Source organism: Oncorhynchus nerka, linkage group LG25 (genome assembly GCF_034236695.1).
Source record: "Oncorhynchus nerka isolate Pitt River linkage group LG25, Oner_Uvic_2.0, whole genome shotgun sequence".
NCBI classification, from domain to species: Eukaryota; Metazoa; Chordata; class Actinopteri; order Salmoniformes; family Salmonidae; genus Oncorhynchus; species Oncorhynchus nerka.
In genome coordinates, this window is record NC_088420.1 from 9640457 (window position 1) to 9661131 (window position 20675).

The window sequence follows — 20675 nt, forward strand, 5'->3', positions numbered from 1 at the left end:
TTAGTAAAAAAAAAAATTTTTAAAAAGTAAAATTTTTTTTAGCATGTAATATTAGTTCAGTATTTGTATGTTTTTGCTCATCTTTATCAAGGGAGCCAATCATTTCAGACATGCCTGTATATCCCCGCTTCATTGATTGATATATCCAGTTTCATAAACCCCCCCCCCTTAAAAGATCTGGATGCACTATTGTAAAGTGGCTGTTCCACTGGATGTCATAAGGTGAACGCACCAATTTGTAAGTCGCTCTGGATAAGAGCGTCTGCTAAATGACTTAAATGTAAATGTAAATACTTTGAAAGTTTCTTAATTTCACAGATTTGTAGGTTTATTATGCAAAGGAATTAGATGAATCTTACAAAATATGACTTTAACAAACGATCATGGTACATCAATGACTCCTTACACAGGCACTTCAGTTAAATGTAGGTCATAGCTGCTGAATTGCTTTTTTTGTAAAGTGAGTTACACTAATTGAAGTGAGCCCTAAAAATGGAATGATGAAAATTGACACAGGACATAGTGTGGATTGTGGACACTGCAACAGCTGATTCAGAGTAACTTGTTGCTATGCATATAAGCACCTCAAATCATCCGACCTACTCATTTGAATGATCATATGGCACAAATTCCGTGCAGAGGGGGGTTAAATTCGTAAATCAAAGCTTTGGGAGTGTTAAGAGATGACTTAATGCATGTAAAACGGAGTTATCACAGAGCAGAAATCTATACTTCTCTCAACTGGATGGGTTCAGACAAATCTGAGACTGACCAAGATTCAAAACCGTTTTAGAACAGATTTTGAGTCAGATTTTCCTCAGGTCACACTACCAGACTGATGGAATCCAGTTAATAAGTTTAAATGAGTTTACCTTTTATCAGATGGTCGGTCTGCTAAAAGGGTAGACTCAGCAATATGAAATTATCATGCAGAACAGGATGACAACCAACTATTAGCTCGAGGCACGCCACACTTTTTAATGATTTCATATTGCTGAGTGTACCTTTTAATACTTAAAAAGGTGCACCTGCAGACTCCACATGGATTCAACATCATTGGATTGGTGGAGGCACTGGCTGAAGGGAAAATAAATCGGGACACAGCCTATGAAAAGAAAGTGGTCCCTGAAATATCCTTCAAGAGAGACTGCTTCCCTTAAACCTCTTGGGCTTGAAGACCATTGGGCCACTCTTTGCCAGGATAGTGGGTGGCATTCTGAAACCACCTCCTCTCCACCACCTCCTTGCCCAGTTCCCAAAGTCGGCAAAGATGGCCGATGCCCGTCTTGGTGGTGATCATGAGGTAATCTTTGTTCTCCGGGTGCTGCACCACAGTGTGGCGGGCAAGAACCAGGGACTGGCAGAAGCGACAGAGCACCAGCAGGTAGAGTGCGTCCCTCTCGGCTTCGTTGAGGGGAATAACACTCTCCCAGCCGGCTAGCACGTCTCTTGCCACATTCAGAGGTGTGGGGTTCTCGATCATCATGTACATGATGGTGATGGCCAGCTCGAACACGTAGTAGCCGCTGCTCATGTCCCCAAAGTCCAGGATGCCAGAGATTTTGTAGGCGGTTGAATCGTCTGGTTGCACCAAGATGTTGTGGTCATTGAAGTCACCATGGTTGATGCCTACATAAGAGACAAATGCACGTTTACTTGACATATCAAATATGCTCAATAGTACCAGACGTTTGCTCAAATAGTAATTCAAATCGTTCAAATGTTTTGAGCGTTTGCGTGAGTCTACCTAGAGTACCAAATGGGCGTGGTTTGTACTTTGGTGGCCTATTTCATTGGTTCCATTGCACTGAGTAAAACTCAATCATTCCCAGTGAAAGTTTGAAAGAAAACCAATACTATTTGACCCCAGGTTTGATTTCACCGCTCAGTTATAAACCATTACATTCTCCACCTGCATCAGTACCTGACCTGTCAATCATTACAACAGACTGGTTACTTTGTTAAAATGAAGGTCATATTTATTGTGGCATGCAATGGAAAACAAAAAATGTGCCTCTCTCGATGAACTAGTCCACGCTGTTCCAGTCCGTTTTCTTCCATTTGAACCAGGTCTATCAAAAGAGAGAGCTCTGACAGAACAGCTGGTGAAGGGAGAGACTCACACTTGCGGAAGGAGCCGAGTTTGGGCTGAACACAAGTCTTGTACAGTTGGATGACTGACTTGACCACCTGCTGTACAGGATCCCCGTCCATTAGATGGAGGTACGGCTCCAGCAGAGGGATGTTGGACAGACTCCAGATGAACTTCTCCCTCTGTAGTACATGGAGTTGAGGATGCTCCATCTATGAAAACAGACTCATCAACCGGGAACGGAGTTAACTACTGTCGATCAGATTATTTTCAGACATTTTCAATTTTTTTTAAACATGCCGTTGTACAGCTATGAGCAATTATGTTTTATGTTTTTTAATTAACAATATTTGTTTGCCAATCAATCGTTATATATATATATAATATAAACCAAAAGTCCTTGAAATCATCTGATCACGCATAGCAGTGGGTCATAGAGCATGCAGGGAAATGGGGGTAAAATCATGACAGTATTTTGTTAGGTCGACATTTAGAGGTGCGTTCAAAGCTCACATTCAAAGACCAACAATCCAGCATATAAAAAAAGAGAGTAATACGGCCTTCAGTATTACTCTATGTCCAATGCATATTTCAATCCATTGTGACGATTTCAAATTGACAGAACCCATTTTCTTGCTCTCTATGTACGACAAATGTATTCACTCACACAGAATAAGCATCAACCTCCTAGAATAATATGTATTGTGATGGTTTTTCAACAGCTTACAAAAACACTGCTAATTTTGTTTGCCCTGAGCCAAACCTAACAAATTTTTTTTTTTTTTAAAGATGACACTTTACTGGCTTAATTCTTTACTTGAAATGTGAATATGACACGTGCTTCTACACCTGCATTGCTTGCTGTTTGGGGTTTTAGGCTGGGTTTCTGTACAGCACTGAGATATCAGCTGATGTACGAAGGGCTTTATAAATACATTTGATTTGATATGACACCTGAGACACTCATAAAAAGGTGTTTTGAAAAGGTTTCATATCAATTCCTTTTGCATACCCCATCCAAGAAGGTGTCATGAAAAAGGGTATTTTATTTCCTCATGAATGATACTGAATAAATGTGTTATAAAAAAAGGTTTTATGAATGATACTACAATACTCAAAGGGGGTCACGCAGTGCTCCATTTGTAAAAATATGTACGTTTTTTTTTTTATCTTTTAAATCAGGAGGTGGGAGCAAAAAAGTGACCTGGTGGTCTCAGAGGTACCGGAATGCATGAAAAAGGAAAATAACTTTTATAATAAAGCATTACATGCATATCTTTATTTATTTATTTATCATTACATGCATATCTTTATTTATTTATTTATCATTACATGCATATCTTTATTAATATCATTATTATTATTTATCATTACATGCATTCGTACCGTCGCGCTTACAGAAGTTGCACACACGGGGAACAATTTTAGTAGCCTAGGGTCTGGGAAAAAAATGTGGTTTTATATAAAAACATTTCATGCATCATTTTACATGAGTGGAGACTGGCAGAATCTTTTTTTTTTTTTTTAACACTGCACAAATGATCGAAATGACAGGCTACTGACAAACAGAGCAATAAAAAAAACGACCTGGTCTTGAATCCATCAATAACCTAGGCCTAGGTCTGTGGAGAGACATATTGTACAGAACGCAGAGACAATTATAGGCCCAAAAAAGCTTTCCAGTTTCACTGACTCACCCACTTATGCACAGCTCACTCACCAGCGATGGCCTCGCTCTCATACCCAAAGCCTCTCTTGTTTAAACTTTGTAAAACAATACTGTTCTCGTTATAGGCCTATTTGGAAGTTGATACAATATATGTCGTATCCTACAGTTGACAGATTAGAGTCTTCTCTTTTCAGCAGAAGCCATTTGCTTTCCAACCTGTGTTAGCCCACGATTGTAGTTGAAATATTTCAAAAGGCTTGTTTTGTCTGCATGCTTTTCACTGACAGATTGGCCGCACGTTCCCGACCGTAGGATATGAATTGTTTGGGCTACACACTGGACTACAGGAGTGCTTGTCTCTCTCTCTCTCTCTCACCACAGCAACGGCCACATAGTAGGTCTATATATAGGGTACAATGTTGCACAAACTATAAGGCCAGACATTGCAAACAGTGAAAATATTTTGACGTCAAGGGACATTATTTAATTGAGGTGTTATGCCTTACCCTCTTCAAGTTAAAATGGTTGCCAACCGAACTGTATGCACTTTAAATAGCAACATTTGCAAACAGCCTACTTGAACGCACCTCAGGCAGACTAATTGAAGATAATCATACTTCCTGCAGGACTGTATCCATCTTGGCGGCCATTTTGCCAGTTTCATACAGGATCTGTGGAGAGCAGGGCACTTTGGCGATGGTGGTCCCCGGTAAATAGGTCAGCAGTCTCACCAGGTACTTCTGCATGCCAAAGCCGCAGTCTACCAGGGAAAAATAAAAATAGCAATTGGAAGAGATCTGCAGCCCTCTGGGGGAAATTGGAATATAAGCTCATCCTGTTTCACCACCTCCTTGTCAACAAATATCAAATTAAATCTGCCTCTAGATGCTTGGCAATGTAGATTTTAAAAAGCAGCGCTGCCTGTTAACGTCAACCTAGCCAGAGGTAATAGAGGTCGACTGATTATGATTTTTCAACGCCGATACCGATACAGATTATTGGAGCTCCAACGAGGCCGATACCGATTAAATCGGCCAATTTATTTTATTTTTTTTTATGTATTTGTAATAATGAAAATTACAACAATAATGAATGAACACTTATTTTAACTTAATATAATACATCAATAAAATCAATTTAGCCTCAAGTCAGTAATGAAACATGTTCAATTTGGTTTAAATAATGCAAAAACAAAGTGTTGGAGAAGAAAGTAGAAGTGCAATATGTTCCATGTAAGAAAGCTAACGTTTCAGTTCCTTGCTCAGAACATGAGAACATATGAAAGCTGGTGGTTCCTTTTAACATGAGTCTTCAATATTCCCAGGTAAGAAGTTTTAGGTTGTAGTTATTATAGGAATTATAGGACTATTTCCCTCTATACCATTTGTATTTAATTAACCGTTGACTATTGGATGTTCTTATAGGCACTTTAGTATTGCCAGAGTAACAGTATAGCTTCCGTCTCTCTCCTCGCTCCTCCCTGGGCTCGAACCAGCAAAACAACGACAACAGCCACCTTCGAAGCAGCATTACCCATGCAGAGCAAGGGAAACAACCACCCCAAGGCTCAGAGCGAGTAGCGATCGCTAACTAGCCAGCCATTTCACTTCGGTTACACCAGCCTCATCTCGGGAGTTGATCGGCTTGATGTCATAAACAGCACAATGCTTGATGCACAACGGAGAGCTGCTGGCAAAACGCACGAGTGCGCTGTTTGAATGACTGTTTACGCGCCTGCCTACCTCCGCTCATTCAGAGATACTTGTATGCTCAGTCAGATTCTTTGCAACGCAGGACACACTATATAATATCTAGTAATATCATCAACCATGTGTAGTTAACTAGTGATTATGACTGATTGTTTTTTTATAGGATAAGTTTAATGCTAGCTAGCAACTTACATTGGCTTACTGCATTTGCGTAGCAGGCAGTCTCCTTGTGGAGTGCAACGAGAGAGGCAGGTCGTTATTGCGTTGGCCTAGTTAACTTTAAGGTTGCAAGATTGGATCCCCCGAGCTGACAAGGTGAAAATCTGTCGTTCTGCCCCTGAACGAGGCAGTTAACCCACCGTTTCTAGGCCGTCATTGAAGATAAGAATGTGTTCTTAACTGACTTGCCTAGTAAAATACAGATTAAATAAAGGTGTAAACGATTAAAATAAAATAGGCACCCAGAAATACCGATTTCCGATTGTTATGAAAACTTGAAATCGGCCCTAATTAAATTGGCCATTCCGATTAAATCAGTCGACCTCTAGTAATAATACTCAGACTCCTCAACATTAAAATGCAGTGCAACTGGTATGATTTCAGTTTGACCTCTTATTGAAGGTTTCCCCCCCAGGTCTGATTCTCTAGTGATGCAGTATTGAAGGTTTCCCCCCCAGGTCTGATTCTCTAGTGCTGCAGTATTGAAGGTTTCCCCCCCATGTCTGATTCTCTAGTGCTGCAGTATTGAAGGTTTCCCCCAGGTCTGATTCTCTAGTGATGCAGTATTGAAGGTTTCCCCCAGGTCTGATTCTCTAGTGATGCAGTATTGAAGGTTTCCCCCAGGTCTGATTCTCTAGTGATGCAGTATTGAAGGTTTCCCCCCCAGGTCTGATTCTCTAGTGATGCAGTATTGAAGGTTTCCCCCAGGTCTGATTCTCTAGTGATGCAGTATTGAAGGTTTCACCCAGGTCTGATTCTCTAGTGATGCAGTATTGAAGGTTTCACCCAGGTCTGATTCTCTAGTGATGCAGTATTGAAGGTTTCCCCCAGGTATGATTCTCTAGTGATGCAGTATTGAAGGTTTCACCCAGGTCTGATTCTCTAGTGATGCAGTATTGAAGGTTTCCCCCCCAGGTCTGATTCTCTAGTGATGCAGTATTGAAGGTTTCCCCCCCAGGTCTGATTCTCTAGTGATGCAGTATTGAAGGTTTCACCCAAGTCTGATTCTCTAGTGCTGCAGTATTGAAGGTTTCCCCCCCAGGTCTGATTCTCTAGTGATGCAGTATTGAAGGTTTCACCCAGGTCTGATTCTCTAGTGATGCAGTATTGAAGGTTTCACCCAAGTCTGATTCTCTAGTGCTGCAGTATTGAAGGTTTCCCCCCCAGGTCTGATTCTCTAGTGCTGCAGTATTGAAGGTTTCCCCCCCAGGTCTGATTCTCTAGTGCTGCAGTATTGAAGGTTTCCCCCAGGTCTGATTCTCTAGTGATGCAGTATTGAAGGTTTCCCCCCCAGGTCTGATTCTCTAGTGATGCAGTATTGTTATTAATATTTCCAGAAACTAAATGTAACTTTCACACCAGGCGAAACAAACTCAAATTGCTGGACGGCCAAGTGTCTGTATATGCAAGTTCACTCCTCCCTTATACTTGAAAGATCAATTAAGGTCACTGATTAGTTATGAACTGCCCTAACCTGGTTGTCTGGGTCTTAAATTGGACAAATTCACAAGATATAAAGCAGACACGATTACAAGCATACCCATAACATGATGCAGCCACCACTATGCTTGAAAATATGGAGTGGTACACAGTGATGTGTTGTATTGGATTTGGCCACAAACACTTTGAATTCAGGACAAAAAGTTAATTGTTTTGCCACATTTCTTGCAGTACTAGTGCCTCGTTGCAAACAGGATGCTGCCCCTATGTTATTTAGGTTAGTATTGTGGAGTAACTATAATGTTGTTGATTCATCCTCAGTTTTCTCCTATCACAGACATTAAATTCAGTAACTGTTTTAAAGTGGGCATTGGCCTCATGGTGAAATCCCTGAGCGGTTTCCTTCCTCTCCGGCAACTGAGTTAGGAAGGACGCGTGTATCTTTGAGTGACTGGGTGTATCGATACACCCTGCAAAGTGTAATTAATCATTTCACCATGCTCAAAGGGATGTGTAATGTCTGCTTTAAAAAAAATAGGTGTCCTTTGCGAGGCATTGAAAAACCTCCCTGGTCTTTGTGTTCGAAATTCACTGCTCGACTATGGAACTTCAAACATCATTTTGTGTGGGGTACAGAGATGAGGTAGTAATTTTAAAAATCATGTTAAAACTATTGCACACAGAGTGAGTCCATGTAAATAAACTACGTGACTCAAGCACATTTTTACTCAACTTATTTTGCTTGCCATAACACACGTGTTGAATATTTAAAATGACTCAAGAGATTTCAGCTTTTCATTAATTAGTGAACATTTCAAAAAACATTATTCCACTTTGATGGGGTAGTGTGTGTAGGCTAGTGACAAAAAAATATAAATGTAATCCATTTTAAATTCAGGCTGTAAAAACTAATTGTGGAAAAGGTCAAGGGGTGGAAATACATTTAGAATGCAATATATACAGTACCAGTCAAAAGTTTGGACACACCTACTCGTTCAAGGGTTTCTTTATTTTTACTATTTTCGACATTGTAAAATAATAGAAGACATCAAACCTATTGTTGGAATCGGCTAAACTTTGAACATTGAGATATTAAATAAATGATAGGAAAGCAGCATGGAATCAAAGGAGTAAGAGAGTTTTATGTCAGAAGTTAAGGGTTCTCTGAAGAAAGACAGAAGGGTTTGGAATGTGTTGGGTGGATGAAAGGAGAGCAACGTGTTGATATAGGGAAGACCGAAGCACATCTGTGGATTAGGTGGAGGAGGGGTTGAGGTCAGGAGGTGAGGACAGATTCCCTTAAGGGAGTAATAAGGGTTTGGTATCCTGTTACCATTTTCCTGTTGAACCATAAGATGTGAGGATTGGAGAGAAGGAGGAGTGTCTTAAGTTAGATGTATATAACTGTGATGGTGAGAAATGTTTTGCTGTATGAAATTACAGCTGTACAGAACCTTTGGGAAGAATTAAACTTGGTTAAAGCTTCTCTAGTGTCCGTGAGTTATTTACTCTGAAATATAAAGAACCTAACAGATGGCGAGCCAGCCAGGAGTTCACCACAAATTATAGTCAAACCAAAGACTCCAGATCAGTGGAGCAGAGCTGGCAACAAACAATGTAGGTTAGTTCCTATATCTGTTTCCACTCATTTTGACATCTTGGAGAGATGAGAATCATTGGCTGAACTAATTATGGGATACGAAAAGCCAAAGTTGAATTCTATAGGCCCATTGTGTAACGACCAGTCATAGCTTTATAGTAAATGGTAAGGCCCGGAAAGTAAACTCATACAGGCTGGTACCTGTAGGGTAAGTCCTACTAGTACTATAAAGTCCTAGGACTTACCCTTTACCTACTATAAAGACCCGGAAGGTGAACCTGAGTCCTAGGAGGTATATCCGGCAGGATTGGTTCCTTACATAAACTATAACGGGGTGAGAGTCTAGTTGTAGTAGCCATAAAAGTGTGAATGGGAGGTTAGTTGTGTTCCCTGTTGGGGTGGTGAATCATGGCAGATTATGTGGAAATAGGAAGACAAGTGTGAATAATTTTGGTGGCGTGTGTTATCAATAATAGCGATATGGGTGGAGATACGGCACCAAGCCATTAAAGAAATCCGTATTCTCCAGTAATACATTCACAGACGCTATGGTATCGGTTCTAATACATGCTATTATTAAGTGCCGTCACCAATGAATTATTATCCGGGAGAAGTGTGTAGTGCCATCTTAGAAAATAGTTAATAGAAGTGTATTATAGACGGGAGTGTTTAGGGAATAACTATTGCTATGGCGACAAACAGACCGGTGTCTCCCTGTAATATAGAGCTAGCAGAGTTTAATAAAGCCATGGAGGTGGTAAAAGAAGAGCATTCTACCAATGCGGCTGGAATATGGGAAGAATTTAGCATATTAGATTTAAAACAATTGGGACAACATTTTCCTGCTGACAGGGAATTCATTTTTTTTTTTTATAAATAAATACAGTGGAGGCAATTATGACTTGGCATAAAAACATAACAGAAACAGCTCCATATACCAGCATTTTGATGTCAGCATTCTATCAACAGCAAATGCATAACGATAAACCCAGAATGAGTAACACCAGTACACCACTACAGAAGGACTGGGAATGGGAGTGCATTGATAGAATTTGCACTTCTACTTTGATGGCTGGTTTTAACCCTGTGATCAAAACGGTAATTGGGGGGTAGTAGATTTAATTCAAGAAGATGTTTTGAGAGTGGAATATGACTCCACTCACCTCGCAGACGTGCGAGGGGTTAATAGGGCCATAGAGAAAATCACTAACTATAGTTTCAATGGCAGAGACTAAGAAACATAGCGAAAACACTTCAAAGTGTAAGGATATGGTCCCACATGTAAAAACGGGGAACTATCGGCATTGGAAGCCTGAGTGTAAAGGTGACACTGGAACCTAAGTGCATTAGCAGGAAATGCAGCTATACAAGAGTTTGCATCTTTTTCAAAAGAGCAACAATTTATCGTTTTGAGATTAGCACTTCCATCTAGCGTGTATAGTCTCTGTTCGATCGATAAGTGGTTCATAGGGATTACAGTTTCTATGTGATGGAGGACAAGACGTATGAGGTCACGTTTGACCAAAAACTTTTTGTAGAGTACCGATGGGATTTACACAAAGTCCCACTTGTTATAATTTTGCATTGAAACAATCGTTAAAAGATGCAGTCTATCACAGTGCCATCCGTTTTGTCACCAAGGCCCCATATACTACCCACCACTGCGACCTGTACGCTCTTGTTTGCTGGCCCTCGCTTCATATTAGTCACCAAACTCACTGGCTCCAGGTTATCTACAAGACCCTGCTAGGTAAAGTCCCGCCTTATCTCAGCTCACTGGTCACCATAGCAGCACCCACCCATAGCACGCGCTCCAGCAAATGTATTTCACTGGTCACCCCCAGGGCCAATTCCTCCTTTGGCCGGCTCTTGTTCCAGTTCTCTGCTGCCAATGACTGGAACGAACTACAAACATCTCTGAAACTGGAAACACTTATCCCTCACTAGCTTTAAGCACCAACTGTCAGAGCAGCTCACAGATCACTGCACATAGACCATCTATAAATAGCCCAAACAACTACCTCATCCCCAACTGTATTTATTTAGCTCCTTGCACCCCAGTATTTCTACTTTGCACATTCATCTACTGCAAATCTACCATTCCAGTGTTTTTAATTGCTATATTGTAGTTACGTTGCCACTGTGGCCTTTTTATTGCCTTTACCTCCCTTATCGCACCCCATTTGCTCACATTGTATATAGACTTGTTTTTGTACTGTGTGTTTGTTTTACGTCATGTGTAACTCTGTTGTTGAATGTGTCGAACTGCTTTGCTTTATCTTGGTCGCAGTCGCAGTTGTAAATGAGAACTTGTTCTCAACTTGCCTACCTGGTTAAACAAAGTTAAAATAAATAAATAGGGTGTCAATGGTAGGTTCTGTGTTGGTACAATACGTGGATGATTTGTTATTAGCGTCAAAAGAAGAAGAAACTCATGCGAGACCTCGCCACGTTGGCGGAACAGGGTCACATAGCATCGTATGAGCGAGCACAACTAGCAAAGCAAGAAGTAACATATTTGGCATTTTCGATTTCTAAGAGCAAGATACACAAGTGTTTGGCACGGCCAAAACACTCCTCGCACGCTCAGGAACACTTTAGGAGTTTTCAATTTTGTTAGACATTTTATTTAGTCATTCTCTGAAATTGCTGAGACACTTCCAGAGTGGACGGGCGGACGGACGGACGGACGGGGGTCCAAAACCTAGGCCTGGCTTGTAAGAGACAGCATTGGAATCGGGAAAAGTATTGTATACAGATGGCTCTAGTTCCATGAACACAGAAGGGAACAGAGTAACGGGGTACACTGTGTGGTATGCATTTGGAGTAGTTCATGATTTCGGTACATTGTGGTCACATCGGGGCATGTTAACAGCAACACCAATAAAATAAAAATGGTCTGGAGGTAGAGACATGATTAGAAGCATGTCAGTTACCCAGTAAATTAGCAGTGGTGAAAAGGTGAAGCTCATACTAGTCGTACAGTTATAAAAAATATATTATTTGTTTTAAATCGCCATAGGTAATCGTAAAGCAGCTGCCTTGGTGAGAGAAAGTGTTAGAGAACCACATGTAAATATTGCAGATTCCAAACAGTTTTAAAACGGCTCTATCCACCAGATGTGTACCAAACTCACTAAAAGTGGCAGTAATAAAGCCTCTCTTGAAAAAGACTAGTGACCATGACCCCCGTGCATCCCGCAAAGGCGGAGGTGTTGCTAACATTTATGATAATTTCAATTTACAAAAAAAATTAAACGTTTGTCTTTTAAGCTTCTAGTCATGAAATCTATGCAGCCTACTCAATCACTTTTTATAGGTAATGTTTACAGGCCTCCTGGGCCATACACTGCGTTCCTCACTGAGTTCCCCGAATTCCTATCGGACCTTGTAGTCATAGCAGATAATATTCAAATTTTGGGCGATTTTAATATTCACATGGAAAAGTCCAGACTCACTCCAAAAGGCTTTCGGAGCCATCATCGACTCAGTGGGTTTTGTCCAACATGTCTCTGGACCTACTCACTGTCATACTCTGGACCTAGTTTTGTCCCATGGAATAAATGTTGTGGATCTTAATGTTTTTCCTCATAATCCTGGACTATCAGATCACCATTTTATTACGTTTAATATCATAACAAATAACCTGCTCAGACCCCAACCAAGGAGCCTCAAAAGTTGTGCTATAAATTCTCAGACAATACAAAGATTCCTTGATGCCCTTCCAGACTCCCTCTGCCTACCCAAGGATGTCAGAGGACAAAAATCAGTTAAACACCTAACTGAGGAACTCAATTGAACCTTGCGCAATACCCTAGATGCAGTCGCACCCCTAAAAACATGTCATAAGAGACTAGCTCCCTGGTATACAGAAAATACCCGAGCTCTGAAGCAAGCTTCCAGAAAATTAGAACGGAAATTACGCCACAAACTGGAAGTCTTCCGACTAGCTTGGAACGACAGTACCATGCAGTATTGAAGAGCCTTCACTGCTGTTCGATCATCCTATTTTTCCAACTTAATTGAGGAAAATAAGAACAAGCCGAAATGCCTTTGATACTGTCGAAAAGCTAACTAAAATGCCACATTCCCCAAGAGAGCATAGCTTTCACTTCAGCAGTAATAAATTCATAAACTTCTTTGAGGACAAGATCATGATCATAAGAAAGCAAATTACGGACTCTTCTTTAAATCTGTGTATTCCTCCAAAGCTCAGTTGTCCTGAGTCTGCACAACTCTGCCAGGACCTAGGATCAAGAGAGACACTCAAGTGTTTTAGTACTCTATCTCTTGACACAATGATGAAAATAATCATGGTCTCTATAAACCTTCAAGCTGCATACTGGATGGACCCTATTCCAACTAAACTACTGAAAGAGCTGCTTCCTGTGCTTGGCCCTCCTATGTTGAACATAATAAATGACTCTCTATCCACCAGATGTGTACCAAACTCACTAAAAGTGGCAGTAATAAAGCCTCTTGAAAAAGCCAAACCTTGACCCAGAAAATATAAAAAAATAGAATTGGCCTATATCGAATCTTCCATTCATCAAAAAAATTTTTTTTTAAAGCTGTTCCGCAGCAACTCACTGCCTTCCTGAAGACAAACAATGTATACAAAATGCTTCAGTCTGGTTTTAGAACCATTCATAGCACCGAGACTGCACTTGTGAAGGTGGTAAATGACCTTTTAATGGCGTCAGACCGAGGCTCTGCATCTGTCCTCGTGCTCCTAGACCTTCGAGCTGCTTTTGATACCATTGATCACCACATTCTATTGGGGAACTCAGTGAGGAGATATTGGAAACCCAATCTGGTCTGCACGGACAAGTTCTGGCCTGGTTTAGATCTTGTCTGTCAGAAAGATATCAGTTTGTCTCTATGAATGGATTGTCCTCTGACAAATCTACTGTACATTTCGGTGTTCCTCAAGGTTCCGTTTTAGGACCACTATTGTTTTCACCATACATTTTACCTCTTGGGGATGTCATTCGAAAACATAATGTCAACTTTCACTGCAATGCAGATGACACACAGGTGTACATTTCAATGAAACATGGTGAAGCCCCAAAATTGCCCTTGCTAGAAGCTTGTGTTTCAGACATAAGCGTCACAGGCCGGCTCATAGCCTGTGGCAAAAATGAGGGGATGCGAACAGGTATAGGCCAATTTAAAAAAAAAAATCTTTATTATAAACAAACTATTAACTTTAAACTAAGAAAAAGGTATGAGGTGTGGAAGTATCATAATGTAAGGTGTATGTAAAGTGCATGGATGTGTGAATCTGTGTGTGTGAATGACTGAGTGAAAACTATGCAAAACTACAAAATAGGTTCATAGCTGGAGGAGCAGATAGAGAGAGAAGTGATTAGTGACACAGTTTCAATACTACATAGAGCCCAGGTGACTCCAATCACTAACGACCCTCTGCCTGCAGGAGGAACCGCCCCTGCACTGCAGAGGAGCCGTGACACCGCCCCTCCTTAAAATGAGGGTCCCACACTCAACCAAACTTCCTCCAACATATTCAAAACAATTCAAATGTCCCAAAAACAAAAAAAGATACCAGTCCCGGCTCCTAGTAGTAGCCCCGTGTCCCCCAACTGACTGTCCACCCCTCAAACTCTGCAGCCCTGGTACCTGGGGAGGAATTTAAGAGGAAAGAGGCACAGGGGTCAGCAGAGAGAAGATACAAACTAGGTTAAAGGAGCACGGGACAGAGCAGAAAAACAAGTGGGTTGTGGTCAGTGAACACAGTTACAGGGGTCAAACCAGAACCAACATAAACCTCGAAGTGCTGTAAAGCCCAAATGAGACCTAAAGCCTCCTTTTCAATTACAGAATAGTTTGATACTTATTACATTTCCGAGAGAAGAAACTGACTGGACACTCAACATTGTCATCATTCTCCTGGAGAAGCACAGCACCAGCGCCGATTTGACTGGCGTCTACCTGCAATTTGGTGCTACCAACACAGGTGCCAAACACAAAAGAGCCTCAACTGCATCAAATGCCTCTTGACACTGGGTGGACCAGATAAATTCAGCATTGGCCTTCAACAGATTGGTCAGTGGGGACACTACTACTGAAAAGTTTTTACAGAAAGCACGGTAGTACCCCGCCATTCCCAGGAAGCGCATCCGTTCTTTCTTTGTTGGGGGCTGTGGGAAATGCTTCACAGCCTGGACCTTGGCTTCCACGGGACAGACAAATCCCTGACCAACAACCTTGCCTAGGTATGTGACTGTAGCTTTGGCAAACTCACATTTTGCCAAATTAATAGTCAACCTGGCCCACACCAGTCTTTCGAACAGGACTTGCACTCTCCAAACATGCTCCTCCCAGGAGTCCGAGTAGACGACCATGTCGACCAAATACACGGCATACCCTTCCAGACCTGAGACCACCCGATTCATTAGCCTCTGGAAGGTGGCTGGAGCATTCCACAAGCCAAAAGGCATCACTGTATAATACACGGCCCACCCTTCCAGACCTGAGACCACCCGATTCATTAGCCTCTGGAAGGTGGCTGGAGCATTCCACAAGCCATCACTGTATAATACACGGCATACCCTTCCAGACCTGAGACCACCTGATTCATCAGCCTCTGGAAGGTGGCTGGAGCATTCCACAAGCCGAAAGGCATCACTGTATAATACACGGCATACTCTTCCAGACCTGAGACCACCCGATTCATTAGCCTCTGGAAGGTGGCTGGAGCATTCCACAAGCCGAAAGGCATCACTGTATAATACACGGCATACTCTTCCAGACCTGAGACCACCCGATTCATTAGCCTCTGGAAGGTGGCTGGAGCATTCCACAAGCTATCACTGTATAATACACGGCATATCCTTCCAGACCTGAGACCACCCGATTCATTAGCCTCTGGAAGGTGGCTGGAGCATTCCGCAAGCCAAAAGGAATCACTGTATAATACACGGCATACCCTTCCAGACCTGAGACCACCCGATTCATCAGCCTCTGGAAGGTGACTGGAGCATTCCACAAGCCGAAAGGCATCACTGTATAATACACGGCATACTCTTCCAGACCTGAGACCACCCGATTCATTAGCCTCGAAGGTGGCTGGAGCATTCCACAAGCCGAAAGGCATCACTGTATAATACACGGCCCACCCTTCCAGACCTGAGACCACCCGATTCATTAGCCTCTGGAAGGTGGCTGGAGCATTCCACAAGCTATCACTGTATAATACACGGCCCACCCTTCCAGACCTGAGACCACCCGATTCATTAGCCTCTGGAAGGTGGCTGGAGCATTCCACAAGCCATCACTGTATAATACACGGCCCACCCTTCCAGACCTGAGACCACCCGATTCATTAGCCTCTGGAAGGTGGCTGGAGCATTCCGCAAGCTATCACTGTATAATACACGGCCCACCCTTCCAGACCTGAGACCACCTGATTCATTAGCCTCTGGAAGGTGGCTGGAGCATTCCACAAGCCAAAAGGCATCACTGTATAAGAGAACAAACCAGACAGAGTTATAAAGGCAGCAATCTCACAAGCTCTTTTGGTAAGGGGTACTTGCCAATATCCCTTTAAAAGATCACATTTGCTAACATACTTTGCTGACCCAACTTGACCAATACAGTCCTCCATCCTAGAAAGAGGGTAAAGGTCTGCTTTAGTAACATTGTTAACTTTTCTATAATCAGTGCAAGGTCTGAAAGTGGAATCAGACTTTTGACCAAAAGAAAGGGTGAAGCCCAATTTTAACATGGCTCCGCAATACCATTGTCCAACATATACTGCACCTCTGTTTCCAGTTTCAATCTCTTCTCCTCAGATACACAATAAAATCTCTTTTTGATAGGCTTAGCATCTCCGATGTCTATATCATGCTCAATTAAGTGGATTTGTGATGGAGTGTCTGTTAGAAATATGAATAAACAATATCCTCATTTTAAATAGAACTGTAACTAAGTAAACTTACTCTGTTTTATTTTATCTGATTAACAATATGAGTTCATAAGAAGGGATTGTTATTAATGAACACCATTCCAACTAGGAAGAAAGAAATGAGTTGTGGATTAACCTCTTCCCTCTACTCGGGACGCTTGCGTCCCAACTAGAGCTCTGGAAATGCAAATGTGCTACGCTAAATGCTAATAGTATTAGTTAAAACTCAAAAGTTCATTAAAATACACATGCAGGGTATCGAATTAAAGCTACACTCGTTGTGAATCCAGGCAACAAGTCAGATTTTTAAAATGCTTTTCGGCGACAGCATGAGAAGCTATTATCTGATAGCATGCACCAATACACTACAACACAAAAGCACAGCAGGGGACGTAAACAAAATAATTAGCATTTCGGCGTTACACAAACCGCACAATAAAATAGAAAACAGTCATTACCTTTCACCATCTTCTTTGTTGGCACTCCTAGATGTCCCATAAACACTATTGGGTCTTTATTTCGATTAAATCGGGCCATATAAAGCCAAGATATCATTATATGTAGACTGTGTGATAAACGAAAAAAACAGCGATTTCACAACGTAACGTCATTTTTTAAAATTCAAAAAGTAGACGATAAACTTTCACAAAACACTTCGAAATACGTTTGTAATGCTACTTTAGGTATTAGTAAACGTTAATAAGCGATAAAAATCATCATGAGGCGATTTAAAAATCATTAGCTGTCGTCTTGGAAAAAATTTCACGAGAGAGCTCTTCCAAATGATCTGGGCGGAGACTGGAGGTAAGTGGTTCCCCTGTTTCGGTTCAACCAAGCATCAAAGATGATTCAATTCACAAGACTCTAGACAACATGGGGATGCTGTGGGAGTTGAATGCTCGGTCTTATCTAATTCGGCTCACTGTGAACAATTGCTGGAAGTGGCGCAAGGATATTTATTTCCATTTTCTGTGATCAGGTTTTCCTGCGCTTTCCGATGTAACGCACGTTATGTTATAGCCACAGTCGTGATTTAACCAGTTTTAAAAACGTCCGAGTGTTTCCTATCCACACATTCTAACCATATGAACGTACTATATTCCTGGCATGAGTAGCAGGGCGCTGAAATGTTGCGCGATTTTTAACAAAATGTTCAAAAAAGTAGAGGGTAGGAGCAACAAGTTAAGTAAACAGATAAGGTAGTTAACCTATGGTTGAACCGACGAAACTGAGCTCTGGGGTGTTTTAGATAAGACAGTGAGTGCATTCCTAGGTTCTGTTAATTAGAACTGTCAGCTAAGTGGTGATCGATAATGGTGAGTCAACAGTTAATTCAGTTGTGTTGTGTGTCCTGTGTATGTGCTAGGGGGGTCAGAATGAACCTTTAAAGTTCCCTTTGACCCAGTCTGGAGGAGGAGATTCATTTTAGGAGCAATGAAATGACGTCATGTTATTGCATTTAAACTGTTGCTTGTGGTAACATGGGAGCGCGCTCCGAGAATAAACTCTGTTACCCATTATTGATAAGACTGGTCTCCGTCTATTTTATGCAAAACAAGAAAATAGATTAAGGGAATTCAATTAATGAAAACACATTGGTATAATTAAATTACAATAACAGTGTCAGAAAACAAAACAGGGTAGTTTCTAATAAGAGCTATCAATTCATCACGTTTCTCAGAGTCTAAATGATCTACCAAACCCCAAGGTTTTGCAAAGTCTGGGAGTTTTTCAACCGACCTTGTAAGACCTCATCTGAAACCCTTAACGTCCTCCTCTTCTCCCCCCTCCACCAAATTAAAGCCAGAAGATGCAGTGATTGGAGCAGCAGTCAACGCTGACCTCACCGCTGGAGTGCCTTCTACTGTGCTTAGATCACGGGAGTGATAACATTGACAGGTTCACATGACATAATTTAGAGGACTTCCTATGACCTGGGGTTTCAATAAGTTAGTTCAAATCTGACACTTTACACAACACATTGAAAGGACCACAGTATTTTGCCTGAAAAGGTGAACTTACAAGAGGCAGAAGAGCAAGTACACGATTACCGGGACTAAACTCACGCAGCTCAGCCTGTCCGTCATATTTCAGTTTAATTTTCCGTTGAGAAGATTTTTGTTTATTTCGCCAGTTCACCAGCCCTATACAACTTCCACCTAAACCCATTTACATAGTCAATAAGGTTCTGAGGTGGTTCCTCAGGCAAACAACCATCCTGCAACACTGCTAAAGGTCCACGCACCTTATGACCAAACACTAAGTAATTTGGGCTAAACACGGCTTTCCTGCACTACTTCACGAGCAGCTAGTAACAGCCAAGGTAACCCCCTCCTCCCAATCTGCAGACAGTTCTGTACAGTATGCACAAAGCAAGGATTTTAAAGTTTGATGAAAACATTCCAAAGCTCCCTGGCTCTGGGCATGGAACGCAGTAGACTTGTTGTGTTTAACTTTAAGCTGTTTGAGAACCTGAGCAAATAAATGGGAGGTAAAGTTAGATTTTTTTTAATCCCAAATGTTGAAATAAATTGAGTTAACGCTCTAACTACTGATTTTGAAGTTATGGTATGCAAGGACAAAGCTGCCGGATATCAGTTAATAAGTAGCTATGACTTGACTTGGACCTTGGTAAAGGCCCAACACAATCGATAATAATATGCTCAAAAGGTTGCCATATGGCTGGTATTGGATACAAAGGTGCTGGCTATACAACCTGGTTTGGCTTGCTTGTGCGCTGACACGTATCACAAGTTGTAATAAACAGATACATCCCGCTTTAAACGTGGCCGGAAAAAAATTACGAAGTATGCGATCATAAGTTTTACGAACACCCTGCCACATCACCCATGACCTGCCACATCACCATGTGAAGTTTGCAACACTTTATTTCGCAAAGTAGTAGGTACAACTATTTGAAAGACTGGTTCTCCTAGACCCTGATCATGGTCAGGAAATGGGTTCCACACTAACAGACCATCAAGACGAAAATAACACTGAGCACTATTCCTCACCACTGAATCAGGAACAACTTTATCAAACAGATCAGCCAAGTTAGTATCGGCCTTTTGCTCAGCCATCAATGAATCTCTAGAACTAGTCAACTGTTCTGTCTGGAGTTTGACTGGCAACTCAAGACTTTCTGGCTTACTCTCAATCTCCTTACGAGAGGCAGCGCGGGTAACCGCACAAACTGGAAATACCTCAGGAGACAAACAGTTTTGATCCGGCGATTCCCTTGCAGGTGACACTGAAGGTTGCTTCTTACAGATGTTTAGTTTGCCATCTGCCCACACCTTACTACCTGCCAAGTCATTCCCCAAAATCATGTGGACTCCCTCTACTGGCAACTGGAGTCTAACCCCAACATCTACATCACCCTCTACCAGACCACATTTTAGGGTAACTTCATGTAAAGGACAAGAGAATGGAACTAAGCCCATACCACATACCATTACACAACTGCCAGTATCAGACTCTTTAGAGAATGGAACTAAACCCATACCACATACCATTACACAACTGCCAGTATCAGACTCTTTAGAGAATGGAACTAAACCCATACCACATACCATTACACAACTGCCAGTATCAGACTCTTTAGAGAATGGAACTAAGCCCATACCATGACACAACTGCCAGTATCAGACTCTTTAGAGAATGGAACTAAACCCATACCATTACACAACTGCCAGTATCAGACTCTTTAGAGAACGGAACTAAACCCATACCACATACCATGACACAACTGCCAGTATCAGACTCTTTAGAGAATGGAACTAAACCCATACCACATACCATTACACAACTGCCAGTATCAGACTCTTTAGAGAACGGAACTAAACCCATACCATTACACAACTGCCAGTATCAGACTCTTTAGAGAATGGAACTAAACCCATACCACATACCATTACACAACTGCCAGTATCAGACTCTTTAGAGAATGGAACTAAACCCATACCACATACCATTACACAACTGCCAGTATCAGACTCTTTAGAGAACGGAACTAAACC

The 20675-nt window shown here is 41.6% G+C and overlaps 1 protein-coding gene across 1 annotated transcript in view; it reads right to left on the reverse strand.

Moving 5' to 3' along the window:
- Positions 1 to 303: 303 nt before the first annotated feature.
- hykk.2 (hydroxylysine kinase, tandem duplicate 2) overlaps positions 304 to 20675 on the reverse strand; it is a 32137-nt gene continuing 11765 nt past the window's right edge. The window contains exons 3-5 of the mRNA XM_029633563.2: positions 4379 to 4521; positions 2124 to 2304; positions 304 to 1629 (exon numbers count right to left, since the gene is read on the reverse strand). Coding sequence (XP_029489423.2) covers positions 1157 to 1629; positions 2124 to 2304; positions 4379 to 4521 — 797 coding nt within the window. The 3' untranslated portion in view covers positions 304 to 1156. The remainder of the gene's footprint in view (positions 1630 to 2123; positions 2305 to 4378; positions 4522 to 20675) is intronic.